The 16,556-nt window shown below is 46.6% G+C and overlaps 1 protein-coding gene across 5 annotated transcripts in view; it reads right to left on the bottom strand.

Moving 5' to 3' along the window:
• The window catches only part of col4a6 (collagen, type IV, alpha 6), an 88,801-nt gene that overhangs the window by 14,521 nt on the left and 57,724 nt on the right, over positions 1-16,556 (bottom strand). For 3 of the 5 annotated variants that reach the window (XM_047336197.1, XM_047336199.1, XM_047336200.1), the window contains exons 5-24: positions 12,757-12,891; positions 12,529-12,573; positions 11,994-12,113; positions 11,846-11,908; positions 11,410-11,445; positions 11,074-11,136; positions 10,939-10,974; positions 10,754-10,795; positions 6,003-6,095; positions 4,999-5,052; positions 4,849-4,911; positions 4,713-4,757; positions 4,541-4,594; positions 3,970-4,039; positions 3,759-3,860; positions 3,334-3,492; positions 2,931-2,975; positions 1,050-1,142; positions 321-478; positions 56-238 (exon numbers count right to left, since the gene is read on the bottom strand). In XM_047336197.1, coding sequence (XP_047192153.1) covers positions 56-238; positions 321-478; positions 1,050-1,142; positions 2,931-2,975; positions 3,334-3,492; positions 3,759-3,860; positions 3,970-4,039; positions 4,541-4,594; positions 4,713-4,757; positions 4,849-4,911; positions 4,999-5,052; positions 6,003-6,095; positions 10,754-10,795; positions 10,939-10,974; positions 11,074-11,136; positions 11,410-11,445; positions 11,846-11,908; positions 11,994-12,113; positions 12,529-12,573; positions 12,757-12,891 — 1,659 coding nt within the window. Of the gene's footprint in view, positions 1-55; positions 239-320; positions 479-1,049; positions 1,143-2,930; positions 2,976-3,333; positions 3,493-3,758; positions 3,861-3,969; positions 4,040-4,540; positions 4,595-4,712; positions 4,758-4,848; positions 4,912-4,998; positions 5,053-6,002; positions 6,096-6,606; positions 6,697-10,753; positions 10,796-10,938; positions 10,975-11,073; positions 11,137-11,409; positions 11,446-11,845; positions 11,909-11,993; positions 12,114-12,528; positions 12,574-12,756; positions 12,892-16,556 lie in introns of all 5 variants that reach the window. The other 2 variants (XM_047336198.1, XM_047336201.1) reach the window with 2 other exon arrangements.

Raw genomic sequence — 16,556 nt, 5'->3', positions numbered from 1 at the left:
CATCTTTGCTCAAACCTGGAGATGAAGCACGAACACTGTGTGTCTCAGAACTTACTGGAGGTCCGGGGCCTCCGGGGAAACCAGGAAGTCCGTCTCTGCCGGGTTTTCCAGTTTCCCCTGTGGGTCCCCTGGGCCCGGGAGCTCCGAGTTCTCCCTTCACCCCCAAACTCAGGTTGGGGTAGTAGGACGTCCCCTTCTCTCCCTTCCGGCCATAGACGCCGGTGTCACCCTGTCGACCCTGCACCACGACAACAGAAGATTCATTTACTTCATGCACACAGTTTTTCGGACTCTACGTCTCGAGTCTTTACTTTACTCACCGGCGGCCCCTGAACGCCGTTAAAGCCCGGTGGACCGGGATCGCCGGACTCTCCCTTGCGTCCGTTGAAGCCAGGGCTGCCGTCTGCTCCGCGGGGTCCGGGTAACCCCTGCAGCCCGGAGGTGCCTCCTCCGCGGCAGGCACAGTCGCCAGGATCACCTGGAGCGCAGAGGGAAACGGGACAAACAGAGGATGACAGGGAGTGTAGAAGGAAGGTAGGTGGAAGGATGTTGAATATTTGTGGAGGAACAAGGGACGAAACAGTCTTGGACTGGACAGGTGAGGCAATCTTAAAACTGACAAATGTATAAAATGTAAATGAAGTGTCATTTCAAAAAAGCTCCAGGAGATTGACAGCGAGCGAGTGGGCGTCTGACATGTTCCGGAAGCCAATGCACAAGTGCCTGTATTCTGTGTACTGACCAGCAGAGGGCGACTCTATGCGAAAACGACTGGACTTCTCACTTGATTCATAACGTCAGTGAAACATTTTCCTCAGCAGTTTATGGTTCAATCTCTCGTTTCAAGTCTTCTTCAATAACATGGATGTTCAGTTTGTACATTATGGTCCATCTACAGTCAAACAGACCATAAAGCACAGTATTTGTTGGGGGCGTGGCTACAGTCAGACCACACCCCATTCTACGTGTGGTAACAAAGAACCGAACATGGCGCTGGGTCAAAATGTGTGTGTGTGTGTGTGTGTGTGTGTGTGTGTGTGTGTGTGTACCTCTGAAGCCCTTGTATCCCGTGTCACCAGGCAGTCCTTGGGCGCCCGGCAGCCCGGGTTGTCCCGGGGAGCCGGTGGGGATGACCTGGGAACCTGCAGACACACGCAAAGTTAGATCAGTGAAAGTTTTAACATGGGAAAAAAACAATCACAAAATATCATCTGACAAAGTTTAAATTCTGTGTTTTGTATATATTTTTGATAGATTCCACACTGTTTGATTAGAAGCTGAATTGCACTGACTGATTTTGTCTAGATTTGTCTTTCTCGCCGAATTCATTTTTTATGATACAAAGAACCAGAATCAAAGTGCAGAGCTCAGCTCGGCGTCGCAGTGTGAAATCAGGGTTAGTTTGCTCTGTCGGCTTTATCAGGTCTGACAGAAGATTTGAGCTGCTGCTGCTGCTGCTTGCAAGATGACAGAGGCTTATTTAAAAAAAAGAAAAGAAATAAAAAAGCATTAAATAGTTTTTTCGTATCATGGACAGCATCGGGTTCAGCTCGAATTCAGTGATTTTACATCGACTGTAATGGCAAAGAGCTACTTGCCACAAGCAGCATGCATAGCGTGTTGCAGTCTGGCGGCCACACAAACAAAGGAAACAAAACCAAACTCTTTTTATTTTCTGCCCTGCGGGGTGATGAGAACCGAAGGGCCGAGATTCAGATCTTCGGGTTCAGGGTTGGTTTCAGACATGAACTGGGGAAAAACGTGTCCAAACGTGGAGCGAACTTTTTTCCGTGTCGCCGGATCACTTATATTTACACAACCCGAGACTATTCTCCCGTTCTCTATCGTACATGAATATGTATTCTACTCGAGTGAAGTCTACTCACTACTTTGCATTGACTCTTATTTTCGCTCGAGGTCAAGTATGTCAACTCGAATGGGTCAAGCGCATGACGCCAATTTCGAGATTTGCGCCCTTGCGTTGACTTTGTATGTTATCTCATTGCGTGTAAAAATTCTTATCACAAAACTTTCACGAATTTCGCTCGAGTGACAGGAAATTTGTGTCCACTCGCGTCTCTGCAACAACTTTGCATGAAATCTCGTTACGTTTGGTGCAAATGCACAATTTCCGACACAAAGATATGAAAATGTACGGAACAATAAGGTCGGGACATTTTCCGGACTTTGCCTTTGATATACGAAGAACGCAACAGGAGACATTTTCCACAACGTTCAGGCTCCTGGGCAGATCGCCCAAGTTCCAGAAAATCCCCGGAGCAACATTTGTGTTCTCACAAACAGCAACATTCCACGAAAAAAACGTCGGGACTTTAGTGCAGGTCTGAAAGCAGCTTTTATAACGAAAGCCTTTGCGGGGGCGACGAATCATTCGTTCGTAAAACCTCTGGCCTGCGATTCTCATCACCAAATAATGAATGGAGGCTAATGAATGTGAATGTAAATATTTTCCAACGTTCCCGACAAACTGAGAGGAAGTGCATCACTGTGTTTGCCGTTACTGTGACTTTCTTTCAGTTCGTGTCTCCGTTCTTTCTCTTCCTTTTTCGTTTCGTGTGTTTGTGCCAACGAAATTAAATGAAAAAAAAAACAAACAACAAAATCCCTTTTGCAAACACTGCCAAGCATCGACGTCCATGTAAAATCAGTGATTTTTTTCTTTGGCAGCAGGCGACAGGCAGCTTGGAGTTGCAGAGACCCTCCCCTCCAAGTCTGAAGCTACGAAGAGGCCGCGCTGTTCCTCAGCTGTACTTACCAGCGCACCCTGCACAGAGTACAGCGCGGGGGGAAAACAATCAATGAAGCCGGAAGTTGTGTTTGTTGTTCTGAGTTCGGCTTTCGGCAGGCTGTGTGCTGTCGCGGCGGACAAAGCAAAGTGGCCGCCTATGGGATACCTGTTTTTGACTGACCTTTGGACAAGGCAGGGTAGATGACGCAGGGATCACCGGCCAAGCCTTGGAGGACAGTAAAGTCAATCAGCCATTATGCTTTATAGTCTGTTCCTAGCTTCTCTCGTGCTCTTACCGATGATCTGACGGTTTTACGGCTGCAAAGCTACAGAATCTCCAACCTTCAAGACGCTTATTGCTGCACAATCTTCATATTCAGAATTACTCTCGTGACTCCTTTCTTGGAAGGAATGCAGCTCAAGACAACTCTGACAACAGTAAAGACTTGAAAGGTTTTAAAACACGACTGTAACGTTCCGTTCGTTGATCTCATCTCTCAGATGAGCCACGCCCGGTCTTCGTCAACGACGCGCCTGTGAAGGAACCCGAGGGGTTTTCGTTAGTCCGTTCGGTGTCAACATACTTGAGGGGCCCGGCAGTCCAGGAGGCCCGATGGGTCCGGGGAATCCGGGGGAGCCTGGGATTCCCTCGATGCCGTAGGCCGGTATGCCCGCGTTACCCTTCTCTCCCTTGGGGCCCGTGGTCCCGGGGAAACCCGGGGAGCCGCCACGACCTGTGGAATCTGGGCCAGAGAAGATGAATGACAAGACGTGTTAAATTGATACCTCCAAATGTAAAAGAATTACGCAAACTTAATGTGGCGCAGCGGCTAGCACCGTTGCCTCACAGCAACACGGTTCAGGGTCTGATCTGTGGCTGCATGCGGCTCATTGTTTGTCTTTATTCATCTGCCCCACGATAGAGTGACGACCTGTCCATCAAATCGTTCGATTGGCCCATTGTTGATGTGTGGTGTGTAATGGATGACTCCTTTTTTAGGTAACTTGCCCAACACTGCTCCAGGTGGCCCTGGTTGTCCTGGGAACCCCGGAGCTCCCTGGTCCCCCGGGGCACCGGGCAGACCGTTGAGACCCGGGTCACCTTGTTGCCCTGCAGCCGATCACACAGGGTCAAAACAGGGTTAAAAGCAGAAAGCTCACAGATATTACAAAAAGATCCGTCAACGACAAAATATATCAAAATAAAATCTGTGCGTTACCTTGAACGGAGGTGCCCAGCTCGTTGACGTAGGTCGGGGGCCCAGCTGGTCCTTGGTCTCCCTGGTCTCCCTAACATCCACAAAACGGAGAAGTTGAGGAACTAAGACTCGACAGGAGACAAACTCTAGACTTTAACTGTGATTCATTGGTCGTTTTGAATAATTTGCTGAGGAGAACCTTTAAAGAAATCCTTTTTTTGGGGGGAAACATGCTCGGGTCCTTATCCAGAGTTATGTAGATGAGAAGATGGATGCGACTCTTTGATGGCTGTATAGCAACATTAGCTTAGCATACAGACAGGAAACAGGGGAAAACAGCCATGCTGTTTTAGAAACTCTGGCACCATCTACTGGTGGAACAAAGGTATCGCAAGGAAACACATTAACCGCCTTTAACCCCAGCGACAGACTAGTTTCTGAGAGAGCGGCAGAATTTGGCGGATTGACTTTTCCATCGACAGTAGACTGGAGGGGCGGATTTGTTTTCCTATCAATACTTTACAATGTCGACAGAAGCCACAGGTGAACACACACACACACACACACAGACACGCACACACTGTCACTTTACCTTGGGTCCTATGTATCCCGGTTGCCCGGGGTAACCTGGACTACCTACAAATCCCTGTGTTGGAGAAGAAAAAAGATCGGAAGGAAAAAATTCAGAAATGTGTTCTTTCTTTGGCTGTGCTACAGTATAATGACTCATCAGTTGCTAGGTGACGCAGTACGACGAAGCGTACCTGCTGTCCAAGGGCGCCGGGCGGGCCGTTAAAACCTGGAGGGCCCTGTTTGGTGAAAGAAATAATTTCATATTTTCACCCTTTTTCCTTCTGTTGAGAATGACATTACTGTAATACAGTGAGCCGCAGATCTTACTCTTGCCCCGGGGTATCCAGGGATGCCCTTTTCTCCGTATTCACCACGATAACCGAAAGGTCCCTGGATTTAGGAAAAAAAAATTCCAATTCCAAATCCAGAAATGGTCAATAAATATTGGTAAATATAAACTATTATTATACTACTTACAGGTTGACCAGGGTTTCCGCTGAATCCTCGGACTCCCTTGTTACCCGGTTCGCCCTGTGACACAGACACACAGAGATGAACAGCATATCAACAATATCAAATGAATAGTTTGCACCCGGATTTCTAGTTGTTGTTTTTTGTACAGTGTTCTTCATATTAAAACTTACCGTCTTGTGTATAATCTCACTCACAGGAGAAAATTGTGAAGACTGAAAACACTAACGTTGGATTTAATTATCCTGACGCTGCCTCGAGAGCCTTCAACGAACGTTGGCATTCCGAGGTTTGAGTCGGCTGACCCGAAATGTTTTCTTTTTCTTCAAACAAAATCTTGTCCACATGACAACCTTTTCATGGACCTACGGTGGCCCTGAAGTGCGAATCGCAATGACAAATGGGAAAACACGATGGCAAATCGCACGACACAACGAGAAATCAAAAAAAAAACACAACGAAAAAATAGGAAACGACGGCAAATGAAAGAAGGAGATTTTGAAAAACACAACGAAAAAGTTGTAAAACACAACGGCAAATAAAAAAATCATAAGGGGAAATTGAAATTCACAACGGGAAATAAGAAGAAAAAAAAGGCAAATCACAAAAAACGAATAAATAAATTGTAATTTTTAAAAATTTTGTTTGATTTGCCGTCACGTTTTCCCATTTGTGGTCGTGATGTGCACACTTCAGGGCCACCGCACACTTGCAATCACAAAGATCCTACGAAGAAAAAATCTCTAAATCTGTTTCTGAAACTTTTCGCGTCATCAAAGTTTGAACGTGAGCGTCACGTAACCACAGGTACATAATATACCAACGCTTCATTCACCAGGCGACGTACAGTGTTGTCGTACGACGCTGTCAAAACGTGACCCCGGCAGACGGAAGAAGATCTTATATTCCACTTTACTCTCTCCGTAACAAAGAGAAACGTGGGACGCGTGACACGGGACGAGCGCCACGCGTGAGACGAAGCTGCGTTTTCACTTTTTCTTCCAACAAACCTGAATTCCTTTGTCTCCTCTGGGTAAACCCACAAACTCCACAACGCCATTGCTCATTGGCTGGCCGGGGTCGCCGGGCATGCCCACGTCGCCCTGGAGGCCGTGACCGAGGAAGAGAGAGCTGTTTAAAAAAGACAACGCGGCGAGGCCGGTGGAGGAGGCGGAAGAACGGCGGCGGCGGGGGGGGGGGGGGGGTGCCGGACGGGCTGACGTCTGCAGAGCGAGGAGGGGAGGGAGGAGTTTTGGGGGGTGATGATGATGATGATGAGAGGCTTTGACGACTGCATTAAGTTTGATACTTAGGTCATGGAACTTTCACGAGAGTGGATCAACCTCTCCTCCACCTCCAACCCCACAAGCGTCCTCCTCCTCCTCCTCCTCTGTGCCGACTCGTCCTCGCCTCCGTGGCCGTAAAAGTTTGAAGTGATCACTGCTCCTCTTCCTCTTTTGACCTTGAGCCTGTGTTGTGACTTCCTGCTTCCTGTTGGACCTTTTCCCATTAAACCCAACCACAGCCGTGTGTGTGTGTGTGTGTGTGTGACAGTGCGTGGAAGCGCTACCGCCTCGTCTCCTACACGCCCCCCCTCCTCTTCGCTCCCGTTACCTTATCTCCTTTGTAGATAGTGAGTGTTTGTTCGCTTCTCAGCGACCCGTCGCCGGGGGTGCCGCTGGGTCCGGGGAGACCCACGTCGCCCTGAAGTTCCGCAATACACACAACACACCGTTAGCCAATCGGGAAGGGGGGAGAGGGGGGGAAGGTCAGGGAGAGGAAAGGGGAAGGAAAAGATGAACAAAGGAGGAGGAGAGGACGACAAAAGTGCAGCGAAGGATGAAAGTGGACAAAAGTATGTGGACACTTTTTTCGTTTTGGTGGGGCACGAAAAAATACTGCTGCCAAACTCCAGAAGATCCAATTGAATGATTTACTCTTTACACCGACTCCCCGTCAAACTCAAAGTCAAGATTTTCTATTTTCCAAATAGTGTAAAACAGCCTTTATTATCATTATTATTATTATTATTATTATTATTATTATTATTATTATTATTATTATTATTATTATTATTATTATTATTATCATTATTATTGTCATTTATAAATTAAAGTCCTCTATCTGGCACCTGGGCGGCAATTTGAGATTGGCGTATCACTGTGTTTAACTTTGGATATCTCACATTTTTGATTCATAACATATGGAAAACGTGGACAACGTTACAAAACAACTGTTCAGAGTTCGACTCCACTGGGGAGGTTATATTTTCACTGACATTTGTCAGAAACTACGGAACCGAATTTCCAGAACATTTTGTGGAAGAACTTATAAAATGTTGTAGCGGATCGGGATAAACAGGTTCTTTCTTTAACATGGCGAGAGGCCAGTCACGAAGCAAAAGCACGTGACCACATACTTTTGGCCACGTAGGACAGATGGACGAAGCCGTCGTCAAGGTCTAAAATGACGTTTCACCCTTAAAACGAGACAAGATGAAGAAAGGAGAAAAGTAAATGTAATGCAGAGGTGAACAAGGAGGGAGGAGACCAAGAAGGAGAAGAGGGTGAGGAATAATTGATCTGGAGTTTCTCGTGGATTCATTTTTAAGAACTTCTTTTGAGCCCCCGTGTGTCCCCGGGGGGAAAAATACGTATTAAATGGACTTTATTAAAGTTTTTCAACATGCGAACAGTGAACCCGGCTCGGTTCAGACCCCGACGCTGTCCGACCTCAGCGTGTGAGGGGCTTCATGCGGTGTCAGTGTGTGAGGACGATGACGGTTAGTACTCGTGATGGTTCAAGGGAGTTGGTTGGTTGGTGGGTGGGCGGACGGATGGGAGGTGAGGAGGCGAGGAGCAGGCAAATGAACTACAAATCCCAGAATTCACCACCAAGAGGCCCAGATGTGATCGCAGGGGAACACATGGGAAGTAGGAGCGAGTGATTCCAGCAAACAGTTACAGTCCACGGATCGTCCTCTGGAGTGACAGCTCAGAAATGTATTTTGATTTGATTTAATAGCATTTTTTAAAAATATCCAGATCCAAAATGTTTCTTGGTTTGATTTTTGTGTTTGGTTGTTTTGTTTTTTAATTTGGGGAATAAATGTCTGAACTGTCATCCAATATTACAGGAAATAAGAGTCTGACGCCACCGGACAACTCGCAAGAACAGTATCTGAAGAATAACTACAAATATTTAAATCATATCCTATCAATCTCAAAAGGACACAGCTGAAATATCAGCTCTTTCAAGAATCTGAATTTGGATTCCAATAAAAGGTTAAATTACGGAGAGAAATCAGACTCGAAATGAGTCACAGATATGTGACATGGTCTATAAATGAAAGACCAAATTTACAAATGTGCAAAACAATTTGTGCATACTTTTTGGGTATATTTCGCACACAAACATAAAGCAACGTGAGCATATTTTACAAATGAACACACATATCACATATCTATAATCTATACATATATATATATATATACACACATAAGTAATTATTCTAGAGTATATTAACATTTAGGTGACGATATAGAGTCTATACTTTAAATCTAAGTGTTTTAATGGAGGGGTGACAAGATATTCTGTCTGGTAAGAAAAATGTCTTTCCAAATTTGAAAAGGTTTAGATCTGAGAAGATGAAATCAAAAATTGTGAGTCAAATATTAATATTTGTGTGCAGATAGCAGCCTGCGCATTGTGCACAAATCGTTTTACACATTACTTTCAAGCCTTATTTTCTTATTTCCATTTAGAGTCAAATTTCTCTCCACGTCATATCAGAATCTGAGCATTTGCGACTCGTCTCAGCGGCAGAGCAGATCGTCTGAAGGAACAAACCAGACGGAATCGAGTAGAAGTTCACAAGATCTTTTTATCGTACAGGAAAACGGACGTTACAAACAGTTGAGTCGGTGGTCTTGTCAAACAGGGGATGGAGAGAGGAGGAGGATGGAGGGATACAGAGGGACAGGTGGGGTTAGGAAGAAGGGGAAGGACGGATGGTTGGGGTTAGGAAGAAGGGGAAGGACGGATGGTTGGGGTTAGGAAGAGGGGGGAAGGATGGACAGGTGGGGTTAGGAAGAAGGGGAAGGACGGATGGTTGGGGTTAGGAAGAAGGGGAAGGACGGATGGTTGGGGTTAGGAAAAGGGGGGAAGGATGGACGGGTGGGGTTAGGAAGAAGGGGAAGGAGGGATGTCGGGGATATTAATGTGTGTTGGACGGATGAAGTGCAGGTTGTCAAGCCACCACCAGGATTTTAAACATGCAGCGGAATTTACTGCAGGAACAAGCACATTCAATCAGTCACGCACACTGAGGACCCGTGAAATGAGGGAAAACTAAGAATCTATGTGCCACAAATCCAATATTATTCAGATATTCTTCAAATATAAGAGTAATGGTTGAAAAAACAAAACAACCCTGTGGTTTATTTTCTATACTATACCAACGCTTGAATCAAAGCACCTGCTAGCTTGAATCATAGCACCTGCATTAGCACCTATTAGCTTGAATCCTAGCACCTGCAATAGCACCTATTAGCTTGAATCCTAGCACCTGCTAGCTTGAATCCTAGCACCTGCTAGCTTGAATCAAAGCACCTGCTAGCTTGAATCATAGCACCTGCAATAGCACCTATTTGCTTGAATCCTAGCACCTGCTAGCTTGAATCCTAGCACCTGCATTAGCACCTATTTGCTTGAATCCCAGCACCTGCTAGCTTGAATCATAGCACCTGCAATAGCACCTATTTGCTTGAATCCTAGCACCTGCTAGCTTGAATCAAAGCACCTGCTAGCTTGAATCATAGCACCTGCAATAGCACCTATTTGCTTGAATCCTAGCACCTGCTAGCTTGAATCCTAGCACCTGCTAGCTTGAATCAAAGCACCTGCTAGCTTGAATCATAGCACCTGCAATAGCACCTATTTGCTTGAATCCTAGCACCTGCTAGCTTGAATCATAGCACCTGCATTAGCACCTATTTGCTTGAATCCTAGCACCTGCTAGCTTGAATCATAGCACCTGCAATAGCACCTATTTGCTTGAATCCTAGCACCTGCTAGCTTGAATCATAGCACCTGCAATAGCACCTATTTGCTTGAATCCTAGGACCTGCTAGCTTGAATCATAGCACCTGCATTAGCACCTATTTGCTTGAATCCTAGCACCTGCTAGCTTGAATCATAGCACCTGCAATAGCACCTATTTGCTTGAATCCTAGCACCTGCTAGCTTGAATCATAACACATGTATTAGCACCTATTTGCTTTACTCCTAGCACCTGCTAGCTCAAATAATAGCACCTGCAATAGCACCTATTTGCTTGAATCCTAGCACCTGCTAGCTTGAATCAAAGCACCAGCTAACTTGAATCATAGCACCTGCAATAGCACCTATTTGCTTGAATCCTGGCACCTGCTAGCTTGAATCATAACACATGTATTAGCACCTATTTGCTTTACTCCTAGCACCTGCTAGCTCAAATAATAGCACCTGCAATAGCACCTATTTGCTTGAATCCTGGCACCTGCTAGCCTGAATCCTGGCACCTGCTAGCTTGAATCCTAGCATTGAATCTGGCTGTCTGACAGATACACAACCACTGTGTCCAAATAGCTTTGGTTTGAATAATAAGGATCGTCTTACCGTCATTATCCTGCCCTCATTATAGTTTTCCTACAAAGATCAAAAATCACGACAGACACATGCGACCAAATGATAAATTAGCTCTTCGGCCAACAGTTCGTACCTTGTCTCCTTTTTCTCCCTGATATCCGTCACTTCGGCTTCCCTGAAAAAAAACGGTGTTAACACAACAACTCAACACAACGCACTCGTGGACAAGAATAGTAAAAGTCAAAAAAAATGTAAAAAACGTTTCCTGCATTATAATAGAAAAACAATGACTTGTGAAACTCTTATTATTTGACTTACCATAAGCCCCGGGGGACCGGGAGGACCAGGCGGACCCTAAAGACAGACGACGGAGTCCGATATAAGTCAAAATCAGAAAGGTAACATGTCAGTGAGGCTCCAGAGGAGAAGAAACAGATTCATGAGTTTACATACGGAGAATCCCTCAGGTCCTCTTGGACCGATCGAACCCGACGGACCGCCAGGACCTCGGACTCCCTGCGAAGACGAAAGATTTCTGAATGTCCATTAAAAATAATCTATAATCCACATTTCAAACAGCTGACAATAGCAACTATACTCACAAATCGTTGCCACAGTTTTCCGTTTTCATTTTATTATGGTGTGAATTTCTACGTCGTCTCTACTTTATTGAGTGCACGTCGAAACAATGATATCTTACTGTTTTACAAGTTAAATATATTTTGCATCTAAAGCACAATATTTCATAGTGCACAATTAAGTATAGAAGCAGGAAAAAAATAAACGTACAGGTTGACCGTCCAATCCTGGAGCACCTGGATAACTCTACATGTGGAAAGACAAAAAAAGAAAATAGATTAAAAAATGAGATCTCAGGAAGAAAACACATCTGACAACACTGAACAATCTTTTTTTGTAAGAGAAAAGTTGAATATTTTTCATCTACTAAACCTAGACATAACCCAGGGTTGAATCCTGACGGCAGCTCCATCTGGTGGTCATTGCAAGAATAACTACACTCAGGTAAGTTCCGTGCTGAATTCTTAGGGATGTTAACATCAAGTCATAGTCACTGAATCTCTTCATCTACATCAGCAGCAAAGCTGCTCGGGATAATGAGTTCTGAAGAACATTTACATCCTTTGCGTGAGGGTTTTTCAAACCTTGATGGAGTCTAAACATTAAAATCATACGTGTGCTTCTGCACAGGATCGAGAGGCCTTACCCCGATGCTGTTATCCGAAATGTATCGAGGTTCTCCTTTCTGGCCCTTTGGCCCAAAAGGCCCCTGTGGAAGGAAAGGGGGACGCCGTCATTACCCGCTGCTCCTCCCAAGTGATGGCAACAAACGAGGATCAAAAGTTCATCCTCACCGCAATCCCAGGGAATCCGGGTGACCCTGTCCCGTAGCCGGAGTCGCCGGGTTCTCCCCTGGTCCCATTGCAACCGTCCAGTCCGGGCGGTCCTCTGCCGCCGTCCGGACCAGGGTGACCCTGCCGACGGAGGAGGGCAGCACGGGGAGGTTATTATATATATTACCAAAATGATTCTTTCCTTGTGATAATGTCAACTTTCACCATCTTAGGACGTAAAAAGTCCTCCGGGAAACATGGCGTATAGAATTGCGGTTAAAAGGAGTTGGAAGTTCTGTCGCCACCGTCGATCTGATGAACTTCACATTGACAAAACATTAATATTGGATTTTTTCCACGTCTTTACTTTTAGCCTTGTACCACCTCACTTATATTAAATGTAATAATTTCTGTTACCTTAGGTCGTTTACAACGTCAGCTATCTAGCAAGCTATCTAACGCCTCTGGATACAAACGATGCCTTTATGGAAATGTGAGAAAATAAAATATCACTGTGCGTTGTGAATTTGTATGAAAGCGTCTCTGGTTTACTCACATGTACGCCATCAGTTCCTTGGAACCCCGGAACGCCCATCGGTCCCTGCAACGACAAAAGAATCAATAACGATTACATTCAGGTTCAACAGCAGCACCTGGTGGCGAAAGCACGTTACCTCTTCGTCTTTGGACACCGATTGGATGAAAAGTGATATACGAGAAAGACGTTCTATTATTGGTCCACTGTTTGATACAGGAACCGTGTCGAACAAACGTCAGAACCCACCTTGTCTCCTTTGGGCCCAGACGGTCCTTTCAGTCCCAAGTGGCCCTTCTCTCCTTTGGGCCCCGAAGGCCCCACGATGCCGCGAGACCCCTCGGGCCCGCTCTGACCAACCTGGCCGAGGGGCCCGGGACGACCCTGAGGGACGAGACAGAGGAAAGAAAAGACTGGGTCACGCTTTTTAAATCCTGGAAAGGAAAAAACGTTAAAAAAAAATGAATATCGTAGAGGCAAATAAACAAATAATGTTGATTTATGTACACAATGATGCTTTGCAAAGAAATTGAATCCCCAAGGAGGAAAAAATAAAAACAGACCTATAGATATACGACAACTTTTCTTTAAAAATCTTTTTGAAAATGTATGACAGTAATTTAATGGATAGACGCTTTAGAGGAATTGGGTTTCCGCACTAGAGAATCCGCACTACCCAATTTCCACCACATGGTGGCGGCAGAAAAACACAGGACCGACACAACCAGGTGGTTTGGGTTGATTTAAGGGACGGACGAAGCTGCAGACAGAGGAACTCCAACCTCTGACAACCGGCCATTAGCTCATCTCTTAGTCATATAACAGGGCGAGGAGACGGATGGAGGGAGGAGTCGGTGGGGAGAGGAGAGAGGGAGGAGAGGGGCACAGATGTCTGTGTTTGGGTCAAATGAAAGTAAGAGGATTTGATTATTCATTACCTGCCCCAAAAGAAAATGTGCTCATGAATACATTTTTTAAAAGATACTGTGAGTGTAAACCGGAGCTGCAGATGTACTTGTGACGTTAAGATTAGATTAGATAAATTCAAGCAACAACACTTTAAAGTGCGTAATATTTGGCGGCATCTGGTGGTGAAGTTTGTAAAACGCAACCAACGCGCGTGTGCCGGGGGGCATATGTTTGTACATATATGAACACATAGTGATGGACAATATTGTACATTTCTGTTAATAAGTTCTTCTAAATATTACACACTGTAGCTTTATGTATATTTACACCAACAGCTGTTTGAAGTTGTAACAAAATGACGCCTACGCCTATCGATTTATATCAATAAACCTGAAAATGAAGTTGCCCACGTCTCTGGCGTCAGTGTGAAACACACTTCCTGTTCCTTCGCTGCCCTCGATCCTGGATCCATCCACCGCTCCGGCTCCGCCCCCCAGCCCACGTGTGCCCCCCCCCCCACCCCGGGCAGAGCCAGGTAACGGTAATGACAGGGCCGCGCCCGGTAACAGGCAGCCTGCCCGAGCTGTCTGGCTCACACCTGGTTTCACCCAGGGGGGAAATATGCAGCGCTCCCACAGGGAAGCCACTTTCTCTCACGCCTCGCCTTCCCCTCTGCGCCGCAGCCGATATGTAGCTTTGACTGCACCTTCCACCCGTTCCCTCCGACTCCTCCGCTGCCTCCCACTTCCTTTTATCAGCCCCCTAACCTGCCGTCAACCCGGCCATTATCGCGGTCGAAGCAGCAGCCACCTATAAATATCTAAAAACAGCCGTCCTGCGGTCTGCCCGGGGTCTATCTCCTCTCGAGGGGTTGAGGGGGTCGTCCCGTCAAAACGCTCCGACCTCGTTCTAGTATCTGTTTTCCCGGTTTCAGGTCACTTTCAAACTTCCCTGACCGTCTTGTGTTCCGTAAAAGGTGAGAGGTAACGCGTCGGTTGAGGTGAAAAGATGCTGTCGTTTCTCTAAAATGAATAACGGCCTTGTTGTTGGAACTTTTCCACCTTTGCGAAAAAGCCAATAAATGTAAGAAACGGCTCCTAAAACCTAATCTTCAGAGAATCTCTTTGATTTGCAGCTGGAAGTGAGTGTGTCTTTGAGTGTGTGCGTGTGTGAGTGTGTCTTTGAGTGTGTTCGTGTGTGAGTGTGTCTTTGAGTGTGTGTGCGTGTGTGTGTGTGTGTGCGCACACACAAGAGGAAGCAAGGTGAGTGTTTCCGAAGGGGTTCAAAAAAAACCAACCCATCTCCGTTTATTCCCAAACATGGCATGGAATTAAAAAATGTCTGCAGTCTGCAGAAGATCACAGAGTGGAGATAAAAGGGACGGGATGAAAGGGAACCAAAAAACTCCAAAAAAACCCCAGTAAAAGACGAGGGAAAAAAAGAGAGGACCATTAAAATCCGGGGGTCTAGTTCGACGAGGCTGCAGCTCTGCACGTGACCACCGGGGGCGACGTACCCTTCCACACAGGCCTGAAGGGTGCATTCTAATTTGTTTGTCACTAGGGAGCAGGTGACCTGAAAAACATGCTGACGTGACGTTAGCGTTTCATAATGTTGCTGAAGCTAACGAGCAAACTGTTGCATCTGCGCTCGCTTGTCGTCAAGTTTATGACGACCTGATGGGTGTTAAATCCAAAATTTACGAAAAAATCATAAATGCCGAAAATGATTGGCAACCTCATCAACTGTGAATAAAGATGGCCGACGTGACAAGCTCCCAAAGGGAGGAGCCAAATCATCACGATCGCCCCCTGGTGGCAGGCCGCCCTGTAGTTCATAAGCCCCGCCTCCTTCGTGTTCAAGGATGAAGCATGGACCAAACAAACAAATAAAATAATCAAGGTACCACAGAGGGGTTTTGTCACTTAATTTGCTTTGATATTCCGTTATTTTAATTTTAACTGCGACGTCATGATTGACTGACTCGTGATTGGATCGATTCCATCGACATCATCGCCGCAACTGTGCAGACTCTGAAGACTTCAGCTTGGTTGTGGCGACAGCGGATTTGGATTATTGTTTCATCTCTATGCTAAGAGTTCGGTACCGGTTCAAGTTTTCCCTCCGCGTGGTCCACGTCTAGTTTTCACACAATATACAAATAACCCTGTTTGATTTTCACATGGAGTTTATCAGAGATCAGTCTACTCCCCCCGCCCTCCCATGCCAGCATCCCTCTCTCTCCCCCGAGTCCCAACACCACGAGCGCCCCGGCCAGTTGGCATCCCCCCCCGTCTGTTTTCACGCCGGCCCGTCGGGTCTCCGCCCGCCTCTTCCAGACCTTCCATCCTCATCACCTTCCAGCAGACTGGTCAGTTTGTAGGCCCAAATCCCCTCCGGCACAAAGGGCACAATGGGGCCCATTCTGGGCCCCTAAGCTCCCTGGACTTACCGCTCCCGTCGCGCCCACCTCACTTCCTGATGCAGGAGAGTGCTTGGACAGACAGATTCTGGCCGCCATGCGTGTGAAAACCCGTGTGTGTGTCCGTGTGTGTGTGTGTGTGTGTGTGTGTGTGTGCGTGGACGCGAAACACCCCTAAGGGTGTTGAACTCTGAGAGTTTATCGGGACGTATTGTTCCGAGGGCTGGGCGCGCTGGTGGGGGGAAGATTTCAGCTGTCACACCGCGTGCTCACTGGGGGACGGTGATGGGAGCCAAGTGGAAGGGAAGGCGGCGGCGGCGGCGGCGGCGCACACCGGGTCTCTTGGGTGCAAGTTTAATCAGCGGGGCGGTCTGATCACCCAAGTTCAGTTTGGGGCCTCGTGAAGCGACCGGCTACAAGGACGCCGACGTGACTTTCGATTGCCGCTGACAGATAAAACTAAAAGGCGCTCGCAGCTCCTCGAACTCATCCACTCTCTGCACAGATATGAAGAAGAGGGAAGCCCCCCCCCCGCCCACGACATTCCCTCTCAAACCCAAACACCTTTGTTTATCTCAGACATGAGCAATAGTGCCTAAAAAAACAGCAGACGCAGTATCTCCCACGGAGCATACCTCTTAGACGCTTGGACGGATTCCATCTGAGGGTTGATACTGTCGAAGAGAAGAACGCGTTGTACAAATACCGCCTCTCATGT

This window comes from Scophthalmus maximus, chromosome 12 (genome assembly GCF_022379125.1).
Source record: "Scophthalmus maximus strain ysfricsl-2021 chromosome 12, ASM2237912v1, whole genome shotgun sequence".
NCBI classification, from domain to species: Eukaryota; Metazoa; Chordata; class Actinopteri; order Pleuronectiformes; family Scophthalmidae; genus Scophthalmus; species Scophthalmus maximus.
The sequence above is the reverse complement of the archived record's forward strand: the minus strand, read 5'-3'. Positions and strand labels throughout refer to the sequence as shown.